This window comes from Hemibagrus wyckioides, linkage group LG08, assembly GCF_019097595.1.
Source record: "Hemibagrus wyckioides isolate EC202008001 linkage group LG08, SWU_Hwy_1.0, whole genome shotgun sequence".
In the NCBI taxonomy this organism is placed as follows: Eukaryota; Metazoa; Chordata; class Actinopteri; order Siluriformes; family Bagridae; genus Hemibagrus; species Hemibagrus wyckioides.
Window position 1 is genome coordinate 8,249,171 of NC_080717.1, and position 15,438 is coordinate 8,264,608.

The following is a 15,438-nucleotide window of genomic DNA, read 5'->3' on the forward strand; positions in this document are numbered from 1 at the left end:
TCCTCTTGATGACATTCCAGAGGTTTTCAATAGGGTTCAAATCTGGAGATTGGGCAGTGGTCTCTTTTATATATAAAAAGAGGGAAATTTCCTGAAATTGAACAGTGTATAGAGGTAATATATATATATATATATATATATATATATATATATATATATATATATATATATACTATACTATATATAGTATATATAATATATATATATATAATATTATATACTATATATACTATGTACTATATACTATATACTATACACCTGCTGTTCAATTTCAGGAAATTTCCCTTCACGCCACTGGGGGCGCTATTCTGTGTCTCTCACATCTGAGGAAGCAAAACAAACACTGAAAGGAAGCGGAAGTGCATGTATAGCCTCATGTGTTAGTATGCGTCTTATTTCAGCAGATAATTAAAATTGACTTCACCGATTAAAAACCGTCTCCAGGAAAAATGATGATGCACAGAATGTGTGAGTGTCGAGCACGTGGAAAAAGAATTTCATTTCATTTGTGGTTCGTATTTCTACAGAATTAAAACCTAGCTGCTTTACATAACTAGTCCTGTGCTGGTCTGCAGGTGGTTGTCTTTTTTCCCCCCTGAATTCATAAAGTTTGTGATGTATTTAAATTATAAACTCGTGATGATGTGGATGGAAATCTTTTTCAAGTTTCAAGAGCAAGAGAAAAGTCAACACGGTCTACGTGTCTGCATGTTTCTATGCTTGTGTGCGTCCAAGTGGGAGCCATTTAGGATTTGATTCCTGAATCAGTTGATTCACCTGAATCAATTGACTCACCTGAATCACTGATAGTGTTACTGGGCATACACAGTACACTAAATCAGTAAACTGGCTGTATGATGTTTCGTGCAGGCTATTTTCAGTGGTCAAAAGGTAATACTTGCTAAAAAAATAATAATAAAAAAGTCCCCAACTTACACCATAGATTGTTTGAATATTTGTTTCATTATCATGATCATGTTACATAAAGGAAGATACTCCGAAAGCCTACAATAATATTTGCTATAGTTGAAAAGAACAGAAATGCAAATGATCGTTCCATGATAAACTATGTATTTGCAAAACAGTGTAAAGGAGTTATTTATATGTTTCCTTTAAGAATGCAGAAAAAGAAAGAAGTTGCCACGATTAGTTGGGAAATAGACATGAAGTAAAAAGGTTACAGATGTAATAATATTAGTAGTTATAAACTACCTTGATCAAGGTAATAACTGCATTTTAAAGCAAATGACTACAGTAATGTATGTATGTTTCATGGTTTTGATGAATCATGCACAAATCATGCAGATTTGTTCTCACAATGCAGATATAGCTGGAACTATTATTGAAAGACAAAAGACAGAACTATATCTTTGAACAAGTGGATTGTGTTAAACGGCTCGCTGGAGATGAACTGGACAGAGCTCCATGTGTCTGGTTACCTGACAGCAGACCTGGACAGTTCGGCCCTTTACTGTTTTCATTTCTGTAGGTCTGAATGGAAGCCACTTTCATGATTTTACAGTACAGTTTCTGATATAAAACATTCAAATATAGTTTTGCATACATCTGGCTCACTGGATGTTGTTGCATTTCTCCTTAAATTTTGCCCAAATTGCTCAGATCGAATGGAGAAGGTTGGGTGATTAGCAACTGAACACAGATTTTCAGAGTAAATCAAATTGAGGTGTGGGGTTTAATTTTTCCACCCAAGGATTGTCTTGTGATTTTGAAATGTATCTTGCTCTCAGCCTAGACCAGTCCCTAGTGATGAAAAGAATCCCCATATTATTATACTACCAACATTATGCTTCACTGTTGGTTGTTTGTGTAGATCCATGGTGCACAATCAGGCCATGTCAGGTCTTTAAGACTACAAAATGGGAGAAAATTCAAGGAATGAATACATGCTGAGAAGCACAAGGCATTCGTATAGGTTAGTAGTACTAAATTCTGTGTCATGGTGATGTATGCCATATTTCATATTAGTCTCTTTGTAATGATTTTTAAAATATTTGTTTACAAGTTTCTATCAAAATGAAAGTTTTTAGGGCTTTCTTTTGTTGCTTGACACCTTAATGTAATTTCCTTAAGCTAAGCCTTCCAGTGGTTGAATAAGTACTGCCTCATAATTACGCAGCTTTATTGAAGTATTGTGTTCATTTCATGTATATTGAAAATTGTGGTGAGGTTTTCTTGTTTGTCATCTTGACCTTTCTTTAAAACAGCATTCCTTTAAGCTGCAGGTCAGGGTGACAACCACTTGTTCGTTTGTAGGAAGATGACTGGAATTATATCCCTTTGAATTCTCAAGTTTCCTTTCTCCTTTACCTTCTCATAACCTTTTAGCTCCCCTGATGGCTAGTGAGGATTCAAGTGATGACATCTCTCTGACTTCACCCTCTCCAGCGAAGACAACGAAGAAGCAACACAAGTCACCTGAAACGTGGTCCAAAAAGGAACTCAGTCAGGATGCTGACAACACATCAGATGGAAAGGAGTCACCAACAGAGCAGGCAGATGGTCAGAGAAGGACGTATAGCTATATGAGCCCAATTAGCAGTGATGTAGATGACTTTCCTGAAAAGCCTCAGAGAAGAGATCATGCTAAACAGGGCATGAGGCAGTCCATGAAGAGTTCACACCAAGAAAAGCCTAAAAGAAAAGGAAGCATCAAAAAGATACAGAACTGTAGTGATCTCAGTCCAGCTAAAAGTGAGTCGGAGTCAGATGATTACATTTCAGAAGTATCACTAAAGAAAAGGGGTCGGGCAAGAAAAGAAACAATGAAGTCACCAAAGGGCTCAGACCAGGAAGCCAGAAATGGCCTCACTGGGAAGGTGAAAGCTAGAAAGGGACAAAACAATAAACAGGCCAATAGCAATTTTTTAACAGACAGCGATTCTGAAACGTTCTCTGATAAGTTGACCATGTCCAGAAAGTCACAAGGAAAGTGTAGACCGTCTACAGAAAAGGTTGAGCGAGTAGAACACAGTACATCTGATTTGGACAGCAGCAGAGCAAGGAGTTGTAGCATGTCCGAGGATGAAGACGCTAAAGACTCTGCGGAGCATCGAGCCAAAAACAGTGCCGAAAAATTCCAAACAAGGATCAAGCACAGACATTCAGATTCTGCATCCTCTGACACTGAACCGGACAGGGAAGAGAAGCCAGAAATGCACAGTGTCAAAGTAAATCGGAAGCGAAAGAATCAAGCTTTAAAAACGTTACTTGGAAAGTCTGATCTGGTAGAGCAGCCTGTTGAAGGCTCATTGAGTAAACCTCGAGTTAAGAAAAAAGAGGGACAGAGCCCTCGAAAAGCTGTACCCATCGAGTGTGAAATATGTGGCCGCAGCATCCGGTGTAAAGCCATATTAGAGAGGCACATGCTCTCTCACACAGGAGAGAAACCATTTGAATGTGATGAATGCGGCAAGCACTACACCAGCAGCTCCAACCTGCGCATCCACCAGCTCAGCCACAGCGGGAAGATGGACTACGTTTGCAACGAATGTGGCCAGAAGTTCACTCACTTGCCGTATCTGAAAAGACACTTGTTGAGGCACTCGGGGAAGAAGATGCACATTTGTGAACACTGCGGCAAAGGCTTCATCCAAAAATACCACCTTCTACGCCACATACTAGTACATACTAGGCAAATGCCGCACGTCTGCAATAAATGTGGCATGAGCTTCAACCGTACAGACTACCTGAATCTACATCTGCGCAACGTCCATCTGATCGAAAGTAACACACCCAAAGCAAAGGCAGAAAAACTTTACAAGTGTGAGACATGTAATAAATCCTTTTCCAACCACAGTTCACTGGAAACACACAAACGCATACACACGGGGGCCATGCCATATTCGTGTATTGTATGCTCGCGCCAGTTCAAACAGTCAAGTCACCTCTATTCCCACATGTTCACACACTCCAGTGAGAAGCCGCATGCATGTAACCTCTGTGAGCTGAAGTTCACTCGAAAAAGCTACCTGCGAAAGCACAAAGAACGGGTGCACTCTGGAGCTGAAGAGGCACAAAGTTCCTGACTGTTCCTACAGCATGGCCTAATTTGAGGATACTCAGCAAGATTGAATTCTCATTCACAAACTCAAAACAACCGTAGGGAAAAGAAAACAGTCTGAGCCGAGTTGTTTTTTATATTGTGATTAAAAAAGATGCACTTTTTCATTCTAGTACAGTGGCAAAGCAGTTCATAAGAATTTAGTGTATGTGAAAGTTGGAAAGATGCGAATATTTTGCATCCCTCCCATTGCAACGTAGCCAGTTTTAATCAAAGGTTAGAACATGGCAGTACCAGCACAGCCTCGTAGTTACTTGAACTCTTGCCTCTAGTCATTTACTTTACATTATTTATTTAAAAAAAAAATTAGTACAAACAGATGAAAAACAGATTAGAACATACCATATGATAGTCTTTGATAGACTATTACAGCAATAAGGAGTTATTGCAAATAATGAGAGAAAAAAAAAAGTTTCTATTGTTTCTCATTTTTTAAAATGTACATCAGAATGAAGAGACAATGATTTGTCAAGTCTTTGATTTTGCCCCATGTGTAGGAGTTGTTGACAGCTCCAAAGAAATTATATCCAGTAGAGATAAAGCCTGAACATGTCACTTTGTCGTTTATTTTTTAAAATAAAGATAATGCATAAAACCGTAAGTTACATCACTGCCTCAGTTAGACTTTGTTTTGTCCTGCAGAGGGCAGCATAATAACACGTGTTTATTCATGTTTGGTTTACTCCAGTTACCACTGCAAGATCATTATATGCAGAATTTCAGTGAAAACATACAAATACTGTATGTTGGCATTGTTCCTGCACTACTTTTACTGCACTCTATGTTGTAAAGACACAAAGGCCAGACTTTCCTGTGAGTCGTCCCTTTCAAGTCCTAGACGAGAATTAAACTTGGGCTTAAAAAGTGTGTGAATAATAAGGTGTTACGTGCTTGAGTGAGTACTGCAGTGCTGTACTGTAAATATAAAGGCTTATCAACATTCAGTTAAAAAATCATTTTGTCCAAAACATCTGTAAACAAGACAGTTAATAGGCATAAACATGAAAATAGCTGTTTCTTTACATTACCACACTACTAGATTCTAATCAGTATGCTATATATAAGCATTTATTATATTTATTTATTAGCATTTATTTTGCAATAACAGAACACTGGAGGTTAATATCATTCCCTTTATGGATATGTTCTAATTAAGAGCAGGTCGTTTTTTCAGCTTTGGCCCGTTGAGCTGCTTGACGCCGGCAGCGCAGATAAACATAGATGGGATGGATAAAGGCCAGACAGCTCAGGATGGTCAGAGCAACGTTCACCTGTGGTACAGAGCATAACATCAGCATGCACTCTTGAGATAATTTTAACACACAAACCTGAAAAGTCTAAGTTTCTATAGGTATTTGAGTATCCCTGGATCAAAGGTACTTTAATCACCGATTCTTCTTCTTTCTTTCTTTTTTTTTTTTTTTTGCTTAATCCAAATCCGAATGAAATTGATATTTTGGTTTGTTTTCTGTTTGTACCGAGATTTGCGTTCACACGGTCAGATCCAGCCAAGTGAGTGAATATAAAGAAGTGTGAAGTGTGTGAGTGAAAGGGGAAAAGAAACTGTGTGAATGTGTGACTCACAGCAAATGGATCTCCATGAAGAGGTCCATTGATGATAGCGAAGCAGGGATACTGTAGGAGTGACACCACCGCTGAGAGAGCCATTACTGTTCCATACAGCTTTCCAAAATGTGCAGGAGGGAACCTACAGAGACACAGTGGGTTACAAGTGAAGTAAAAAAAAAAAAAAAGAGATGAGTTTGATTCCACAAAGAGACTTATTACGCATAAACACAAGCATTCAGTGTCTAAAAAGGAACTTCCGTCTTTGTTGTTTGTGTATTATTTGTCCTACTCGGCTTTAAAGTGCTGCTCTATTCAGTGAAGGAGATTTTTCTGTACTAGGAAGACTATTTCTACTTCTATTATATATATATATATCGAAGGAACTTCAGTTTAGTTTCATTTATTAGTTTTGTTTTTATTTATTATTATTATTAGTGAAAATAAATTATATTTATTTATTATTAGTGTGTTTAAAATCATGAGCCTTACAAGGGCATTAACTATGTACCATGAACATATATTTTCAGGGGGCTTTTTACTGAACTTGGCACACGTTTGCGGAAAAATACAATCAGTGAAGGACATCTGTTAGATGTTAAAGACACAAGAAAGGAGTTTTCCTCTTATCATGAAATGTTTGTTCAAATCTATTATCCCCATCCTATGATCTCATTTAGCCCAAACTTTGATATCTATAGTCTACTACTGAACATTATTGTTTGGTATTATAGGTGTGTCTTTAATGGCCTTCTGCATTTTTATGTTTAAAACACAAAAACTAAAGATATCATTCAAATGGCAAACACTTATAACCAACCGAGACTCTCCTTTAATACATTAATAATTGTTCTTTAGATTTTTTACATAAAATAAAGTAAATTTTAAGTAGTAATTTGAGGGGAAAAAAGTGCCCAGCGTGAACATGTGGACTTACGCCACACTGATGAAAGCTGCATTCCCTCCATACAGGAAGGATCTATTGAGAACCTGTAGTACAAAGGTGAGGTACTGGAGGGGTAGTACAGGAATGGCAGCACACAGGGAGAAGAGTACACACTGCACCACTGTCACACACAGAGACAATATGGTTGCCTTTTGGTCTGCTTCACTTTCACTCTGGCCTGCAACACATGAAAACAAACACAAAAAGAAGAGAAAGTATATTAATTCACTGGTGTCTGTTACATACACCAATCAGCCATAACATTATGAGCACTGACAAGTGACGTGAATAACAGTGATGATCTCCTCATCATGGCACCTGTTAGTGGGTGGGATATATTAGGCAGCACATGAACATTCTGTCCTCAAAGTTGATGTGTTAGAAGCAGGAAAAATGGGCAAACATAAGGATTTGAGCGAGTTTGACAATGAACAAATTGTGATGGCTAGACCACTGGATCAGAGCATCTCCAAAACTGCAGCTCTTGTGGGGTGTTCCCGGTCTGCAGTGGTCAGTATCTATCAAAAGTGGTCCAAGGAAAGAACAGTGGTGAACCGGCGACAGGGTCATGGGCGGCCAAGGCTCATTGATCTACGTGGGGAGCGAAGGCTGTCTCGTGTGGTCCAATCCAACAGACGAGCTCCTGTTGCTCAAATTGCTGAAGAAGTTAATGCTGGTTTTGATAGAAAGGTGTCAGAATACACAGTGCATGATGGATCAGGGCTGTTTTGCCAGCAAAAGGTAGACCAACATAATATTAGGCAGGTGGTCATAATGTTATGCCTGCTCAGTGTATTATGTGTGTGCTAGTATGGCTGCCAAAATATTTAAAAAGCTACTTTCAGATTATGTATCACAAAATGTACTTTTGTTATTATAGAGCATGTGACACAACAGTGATCTTTATTTTAAGATATTACAATAATAAATACCAGGATAAAATATTTAACTACTTAAAGATGAGTAAGTAACAATTGTTGATGTTACACAAGTATTAAACCTGACAAAACGTATTGTTAAAGATCATCATGATAATATTGTTATTATGTAAGTGATCAATCCTGACCGTTTTCCCTGGGTTTGTTTTTATTCCGGTCCATGATGAGCCCATTCCAGGGTGCGCACAATATCCCACACAGCTGGGTGAAGGCAAATGCATTTGTGTAAGTACTCACTAAGGAAAAAAGCACAACAGAAGTACACACATGATTAGAATATTTATTGAAATGTGGGTGTAATGCAGTGATTGTGTGTGTGTGTGTGTGTGTGTGTATGTGTGTGTGTACCAAGGTCGGGGTCACCAGCTGTTAGGCGGTTGAGAAAGGGGTTAAGAGTCCCAATGAACAGGTAGTGTCTTAGCTGCATGAGTGACAGCCATAGCAGATGCCATAAGAATAACCAAGACAAAACACAGCTTTTGAAACTTCGCTCTGAAAGACACATAAAAGAATTTAATAATATTTGAATATTTTATTCTATCTGAATATATTTCTTCACTGTTGCTCTAACTGGAGGACACAGAGATCTGGGCTTCAGTAATGTTTAAGCCTGAAAATGCTAAGATATTTTCCAATTTTAGAGACAGACAGCAATTTATAACTTATTTAACAGTCTGACTGAGTCTGTGCAGTTCATGGAAGAATTTTCGAGTCTCTCTTCACCTGGCATGTCTGGATTGTTGGTCTTAGTAGATTTGTCTTTGTTAGCTAGAGTCTCTGTAGCTTCATAATTCTGGATGTTGCCCTTATGGACCTTGCCACCTACTTTTTCTGACTCACTAGAAGTCTGGGCACTGCCACATCTCAGCCTGCAATAGAAAATGAAACAGTGAAATTTGTCGATCTAAAATTTTAAAGACAAGTTCATAATCAAAATAAAACCTATACCAATGCAATGTTTTACAAATAGAAGCTGTGTTTGTATACTAGGTATTTTTTTTCTCTGGAGCCTTCATGAGTATTACACTGGAAATTCTGATCCAGTTTGTGGCACAGTCAGTGTGGACATTTAAGATGATCACAAATTAGTTTTTTTAAACAGCTAAAAGTTTTAATGTATTTGGGTTGAGTGATTTGTTTGGTTCAATGTTTTATTGCATTTATTTGAGTCTAGAGGTGTGTATCAGGACTGGTATGCCATTGAACCCAACAGAAAAAGTTGGGCAGGAGCAGGTGGTCAGATTCAGGCCACATCCATTAACATTGAAATTTTGGCCAGGGCAGGTTGCATTGCGAGGCAATTTACTGCAGTATTAAATAAAAAAAATTTTGAGGGGGAAAAAATGAAATTATTTAGAAAATATTGCAGGTGGGTACAAACAAAAATAATAATTGCAGGAGCAATGGAAACTGAGATTGGATAAATATTTTTTTAGGAATAGGGTGGGAGTGGAATAAAACGGTCTTAGATACATCTCTTAAGGGCTTCAGAACATGGATCAATCAGCTCAAGGGCTGAAACAGAACAGATCTGTTCCTAGTCTGTTTTGTTCTCTGAAAAAAATGGTAGTATATATTTTAAACAGAATAATTTCCCCACATGTGAGAAATAAAGCAGTTTTTGGCATTTGTAATTTACCCGTAGGTGTAGTTCTCAGGGAGAGGGAAAGGGATGTGTCTGCGAGGCATCAGCAGGAAGGTGCGAATAAGATGAATGGCACTGCAGCAGGACAAGAAGATGAGCGAGTAACGGAGGGACACTCCATCTTGATAAAGTAGCTGAGGAAAAACAAAGGCCATTGTTTTTCAAATCATTGAATTCAGGTGTTGTTTTTCAGGCTTGGCCCCTTAGTTCCAGTGAAAGTAACCCTTAATGCTTCAGCATACCAAGACATTTTGGACAATTTCATGCTCCCAACTTTGTGGGAACAGTTTGGGGATGACCCCTTCCTGTTCCAACATGACTGCACACCAGTGCACAAAGCAAGGTCCATAAAGACATGGATGAGTGAGTTTGGTGTGGAGGAATTTGACTGGCCTGCACCCCAACCTGATAGAACAGTTTTGGGATGAATTAGAGCGGAGACTGTGAGCCAGGCCTTCTCATCCAACATCAGTGCCTGACCTCACAAATGTGCTTCTAGAGGAATGGTCAAAAATACCCATAAACACACTCCTAAACCTTGTGGAAAGCCTTCCCAGAAGAGTTGAAACTGTTATAACTGCAAAGGGCGGGATAACTCCATATTACATTCATGTGCATGTAAAGGCAGATGTCCCAAAACATTTGGCAACATAGTGTATAGATTACCTTAACAATGAGGAAGACAGCTGAGGAAGAGTCAAAGGCTCCATTACATAGAGTGATGACAGTGGAACGATGGGATCCGAAGAGATTTCCCACCTGGAGAAAATTGAGTGTAAGGGAGTGAAATTGTTTTAGTCATCATTAACGTATAGAACTCGAAAATAAGACATCTATGAAATGATGTGTGACTTTCTGGACTTATACTCTCTCCAGACACACTATTAAAGTACTGCTCATACAAATTATATAAAAAAATCCACTTTTATTGGTCACATACATGCAGTTAGTTTTTTTCTTTTTTGACTGACTGTGTCATAGAAATAGAATCAATTAGAATAAACTAGAATTTATGCAGATGAAATGGTCTATGACATGAGCTTGTTCACTGTAAACTGGAACAATTTAGCTGATTTTAGTTTGTAATAAAATGGCAAAAACAGTGTTTCAGACTGGTGGTTCTGAACAAGCGCCTGCAATCCACTAGGGGGCCTTAGTGAGTACATACAAGTATTATAGTACTTTATAACAAACAACCTTATACCTTTGCAGACATTTCACTATACTATATAACCTAATGATGGTACAAATAAACAAATAAAAAGTATTCACAGGTCTCAGGACAATTTTGAGCTACCAAAATAAATCAGTTCACAGACCTAGATTTGTTAGCTACAAATTAGGGAAATTAATTAAATTGACAAAGAAATATTTTTCCTGTTTCAACTAAGGAATATTTCTATAAACTAAAGATATTTCAAGGTGGTGTAGGGAACATTTATGTTTTCCTGAACACTAAGGGGAAAAAAATGTTAAAGAACGATTGATTCAGATAATCGACCTTTTATTTTTGGTGGTGGTGGGGGTGGGGGGGATTCAAAATTGAAAGAAGAAGTACCTGTATGTTAGTGATTAAGAAAAGTATTCCTCCAACAGCAATAAGAGGTAGCGCAGGGTAGAGAAGGACTGACAGTGCTGAAAGAAAGAGAGAGAGAGAGAGAGAGAGATTGTACTACTAATAGTTCTTAAAACGCAAAGTGGGCGATTCCACTAATTATACATAATTTACAGTAGATACAAAAGGTCTACACACCTTATTAAGATGCCAATTATAAAAAGGTGTGTGCACTTATGCTAACAGGTTATTATACATTTTTTATTTTTCATATTTTCCCTAAAATCATTCTTATTGTTCATATTCACAAGAACAATGTGAGTATGACAATGTGATTATTGTTAAAGTTGTTAACTTTAATGTACTGTTTTGCAATTTCACAATAAAGTTGGAAAAGGTTCTGACATCTGACATTTGTCTTGGTTTATTTATTTTATGTCACAAAAGCCTGTCATATTTTGTAGACTTTTTATATCTATTGGATGTGTGTACTAAAGTGACAGCTATGAATCACAATTACATTGCTAATTAGAGTGCAATCTGTGATTAAGCACTAAGAGGTGTTACATTTATAGTTTTTATTGTGTCGTTTCATGTTGTACAGTGTTGTGTGGGTTCATGTTATACAAGCAGCTGGATCAGACCCAGCTTGACCCCATGGACCTTTGGAGCTCCAGTAAGGGCTATGTCAGGCTTAAGGGCCAGTAAGGGCAGACTATGTCAGACTGTACTCATTCTGTTTTAACTGGTAAGTGTCTTTTTCTTTCAAATATTCAGATTTTTCTGGGAACTAAATTGAGCCTCCTATAAAATATGAAAAGCAATTCCTCACCAGCATTTGAGAAGGCAATCAACAAGGTCCCGGTGGTGTAGACAGATCTAAAGGATAAAAAAATGAAACATATGCAGTGCAAAACTAGGAAAATTACATTTAGATTAGAGAGAGCTGGTAAGAATAAGTGGCTCCTAATCAAACTAATTAAAGTAATGAAAGGAATTAAACACTCATCTTTCTTATCCTTTTCTCAACACTCTAATTATGTACTCCATTAGTGCCCCACCTTTGTTTTTTTTCCTCAGCCTCTTAGTGAAAATTAATTGGTTTTAGGGCTGTGTGTATCTCTACTCTAAACTACACGAAGCCAAGAGCATGGCTGATCAATGTTACCCAGCCCGCACTGGTCTAAACGCACACACTTCACTGCAAGTGTGTTTCTTCACACATGGCAAATAAAACCCTTGAACCCTGAACACACAAAAACAGCATAGATAATTGCTATTAAGTTACTAGTTTACATAATATTACGGTGTACATAATATACCTGACAATATTACACATTACTTGCTATTACACACAGCAAGAGGTACACTGTTGCAAACTTTTTTCCTTTTTTTTTTTCGCACCCTCTGGTTACTCTGAGTCCCCAGGCAAAGAAAATGTACTAATCCTCTCTCTCCTCTTTCATTTTCTTTCCCATACTAAGAATTTAAACAATTTCTAATTCTCCCCTCCCTCTTGTCTCTTAGAATAATTTACATTTCTGATTTCTGGCAGAGTTTTAGCACCTTGTAATCCAGAGTGAACTCCATGAACCATAATCAGAATTAACTCCATGAACAAATCAACCGAGCCCAATCAAATGATTGAAATGTCTATTCATCAGTTAATGTATCTTTACTTTTTACGCATGTGCATTTGGTTACAATACAAGCATCAAATATCAGCATAAATAAATCCTGTTAGAAAACAAAGGTTGTATTACACATTTTTAAAAGGCTTAATGCTTGGTATTAACATTCATCTTGTGTGACAGCATCAGAAATGGACATCTTGAAATACCAGGTGAGCATGCAACTAAATCTTTCTCTTTGTTTGTGTGATTGTAAAAGCATAAGATTCATCTATCCATCGATTTTCTATACTGATTATCCTACACAGGGTTATGGGAACCTGAAGCCTATCTGCTGTACTCGGTGCACAGAGCAGAGGACACCCTGGACAGGGTTCCAATCGATGGCAGGACACAATCACACACATAATTATTCACATACTATAGTCATGTCTTTGGACTGTGGGAGAAAACTCCAAAAACATGGACAAAGCTCCATGCAAGTGGAAATGAGGTAGGAATTGAACCCCATAATCTTAAGCACCCAAAGGTGCGAGGCAAACATGCTAACCACTATTCCAACATACATTTTTATCCTTAAAGGGCTGGTTTGGGTGGAGGCTTTCATTGGCATGAAAACCTGCACCCACTTGACAGGCCTTTGTTATTTTACATGTAAACCTGTAATTTTAGTTTTGCTGCACACAGCATGTAAAATATCTAGATGATATTCCAAAGATAAACGTAAAACAAAACCCTGACATCATGTTTTAAGTTAAAAGGTGAAATACAGTATGATGTTTTAAAATGGCCAAAAACACAGAGAGCTAAAATTCCAGGTCCATTTGTTATAATGTGGCTTTAATTATTCTTATGAATAAACATTGTATTTCATGGACAATGTTACTTTTATTTAGTACTGGTTCAAGGTTACTGTCACAACAAAAATCCATTTGAAATGTTATATCCTAAAATTGTTGTATTATTGTGATTCGGATGCTATGCCTAAAATCATCAGAAATTATACTGAACTACACATTTTATGTCATTTTTACATTTCACAAAAATAATGATTGTATTCATTCAAAAAAAATCAAGTAGGACTCACATTCCAAGAAGTCTGGTCACCATGGTGCCAAAATGGTCAAATATGAAACCATTGGGCAGAGTCAAGAAGTTGTTCAAGAAGGAGGCTATAGTGAAGATAATGGAGAGCTGCTCATCCTGCTTAGTGCAATCTAAGACAAATACACATCACACAATAGTTCACACTGGATCTCAGTATACTTGCATGGCAGTAATAAGTGTAATAATAATATTAGTAAGCGTGTCTGTGTGCATTGTACCTTTGGTAGTGGTCTCGTTGACTGTGCTGTTCACGCACAGGTTGCTGAAGTAACCATCGCTCTTGAGCACAAAGACCAGCGAGGCCCATCCAAACAGGATGCCAGCGAAACACAAACACTCCACCAAACCTGAGATCAGTGTGAGCCAGTAACACACTCTTAGTCTAGTGCCAACCATCCTGACATGCTTTCTATCACAGAAGCTTCTCTTGCCTTTCTTCTCTCTTACTGTGTACTCCTGTGAGAAGAAGTAGAAACACAAAAGTAAAAAAAATAAAATAAAATCAAGCAATGCAAAGAAAAAAAAAACACCTGTACTTATCTTACCTGTACCTGTCTTACTGTCTGCACTGCTGATCATATGTATAACCTGTTGATTCCCTCTGCTACTGCAGTCATGATTCTCCTCCTCTTTATAAATATAAACTCACACTTCCTCTTTTCCTCTTTTTCTTCTCCTCCTCTTCTTCTTTGAAAAAAAAATATTTTAAAAGGGAGGGAGTTGCTTTTTTTTAAGACTCCACATGTTACCCTGCACATGTGGAGAGAAAAATGGCAAACATTTTTTTTATCCATGAGGCATGTGTAAAGTGACTCTGACCAATAAATGGAGCATGCTGTGTTTAAACACAGACAGTACTGAACAGTGTGGGAACCGGGATTAAACAAGGGTTCCACACACTCCGACAGACTTAATGATTTAACCAGAGACAGGCAAAGGACTAATGTGCAATTACAACTACATACACAAATCTTCTTTGTGCTTTCATAGTTCTATCGCAACTCTCTCAATTCAAGGCTTTATGTTTCTGATCAGATCAACAAAGCAGAGAAGAACAGCTTCAATTTCTGCACAACAGGTCTTTGTCTCATGTTTCAACTGCATTATGATATTGATCTTTCAGAAACAAGGCAGCAACAGCTAAATGACTGAATAAATTTAACGAAAGAAATATTTTCCAGTAAATATCTGAAGCTTGTAAGAATACTCAGTTGAGCATTGCTTTTAGTAGTTTTTTTTTTCCAATCCATAATACATCTGAGCTTTTTGTGAAAGCGGATATCACTCTGTACTCTTTTTGTGTATATGTTACATATTTAATTTGTCACTAGATTAAAAAGAGGATAGTAGCAAACTTTCACAATTTCCAAAAAACTGCTTGAATATTCACCGTATGACTGATATACTGTTGCAAAGCCACAGTCCCAACGACCTTTGAGCACAAAGTGAACACTCAAACAACTGATACATGAGGACCACAGTTTGCTCAGCACATGCCAAGCTCAATATTTCCCCAACATGCAAGAAGAAATAAGCTACAGAATCTATATTTTGTTGGATAGAAAACTGAGGATGTTGCAATTATTATAAAGGAAGTTACAAGCTTCGTACATCACATGGCCACATTGATGCTCTATTTCCATATTAATAATTTTGCATGTTAGTAAAAACCACATGACTAATGGGGAAACACTCTCATTCGGGCCATTCACCATATGGCACTCACATATATTTCATAAAGTAGGACAGAGAACAATGTAAATATACAAATAAAGTAAAACAATTGCAATTATTTCATGCATGTTTAATCACGTAATTATGCCTTATGGGAGAATTAAGTAGGGAATTAAACATGACAGAGTTGTTGTTACGACAAAATCACAGCACCTCAAAGTGTTTATATAAATTTGTGATATTGACCTTTTTAATTGCTTTGCTTAAAATTCGAGGTTTTCCTAAAGTCTTATTC

The 15,438-nt window shown here is 37.5% G+C and overlaps 2 protein-coding genes across 5 annotated transcripts; one reads left to right on the plus strand and one right to left on the minus strand.

The window, feature by feature from the left end:
* The first annotated feature begins 338 nt into the window (after positions 1-338).
* LOC131358284 (zinc finger protein 260-like) lies at positions 339-4,189 on the plus strand. 3 transcript variants are annotated; one of them, XM_058397937.1, is made up of 3 exons: positions 344-468; positions 1,832-1,933; positions 2,347-4,189. In XM_058397937.1, the coding sequence occupies exon 3, from the start codon at positions 2,355-2,357 to the stop codon at positions 4,044-4,046; it is 1,692 nt and encodes a 563-aa protein (XP_058253920.1). In that variant the 5' UTR covers positions 344-468; positions 1,832-1,933; positions 2,347-2,354; the 3' UTR covers positions 4,047-4,189. The 3 variants fall into 3 exon arrangements, with proteins under 3 accessions (XP_058253918.1, XP_058253920.1, XP_058253919.1); XM_058397935.1 differs by lacking the exon at positions 1,832-1,933 and having other exon boundaries at positions 339-468; XM_058397936.1 differs by lacking the exon at positions 1,832-1,933 and having other exon boundaries at positions 356-511.
* Positions 4,190-5,211: 1,022 nt separating this feature from the next.
* On the minus strand, positions 5,212-14,161 carry slc43a3b (solute carrier family 43 member 3b). Of its 2 annotated transcripts, none has more exons than XM_058397938.1 (13): positions 14,015-14,161; positions 13,688-13,925; positions 13,450-13,579; positions 11,564-11,610; positions 10,735-10,811; positions 9,843-9,935; positions 9,171-9,310; positions 8,255-8,400; positions 7,880-8,023; positions 7,660-7,767; positions 6,585-6,771; positions 5,666-5,789; positions 5,212-5,352 (listed from the first exon to the last, which is right to left on the minus strand). In XM_058397938.1, exons 2-13 carry the CDS (start codon positions 13,863-13,865, stop codon positions 5,233-5,235), a joined length of 1,494 nt encoding a protein of 497 aa, XP_058253921.1. In that variant the 5' UTR covers positions 13,866-13,925; positions 14,015-14,161; the 3' UTR covers positions 5,212-5,232. The 2 variants fall into 2 exon arrangements, with proteins under 2 accessions (XP_058253921.1, XP_058253922.1); XM_058397939.1 differs by having other exon boundaries at positions 14,021-14,090.
* Positions 14,162-15,438: the final 1,277 nt, after the last annotated feature.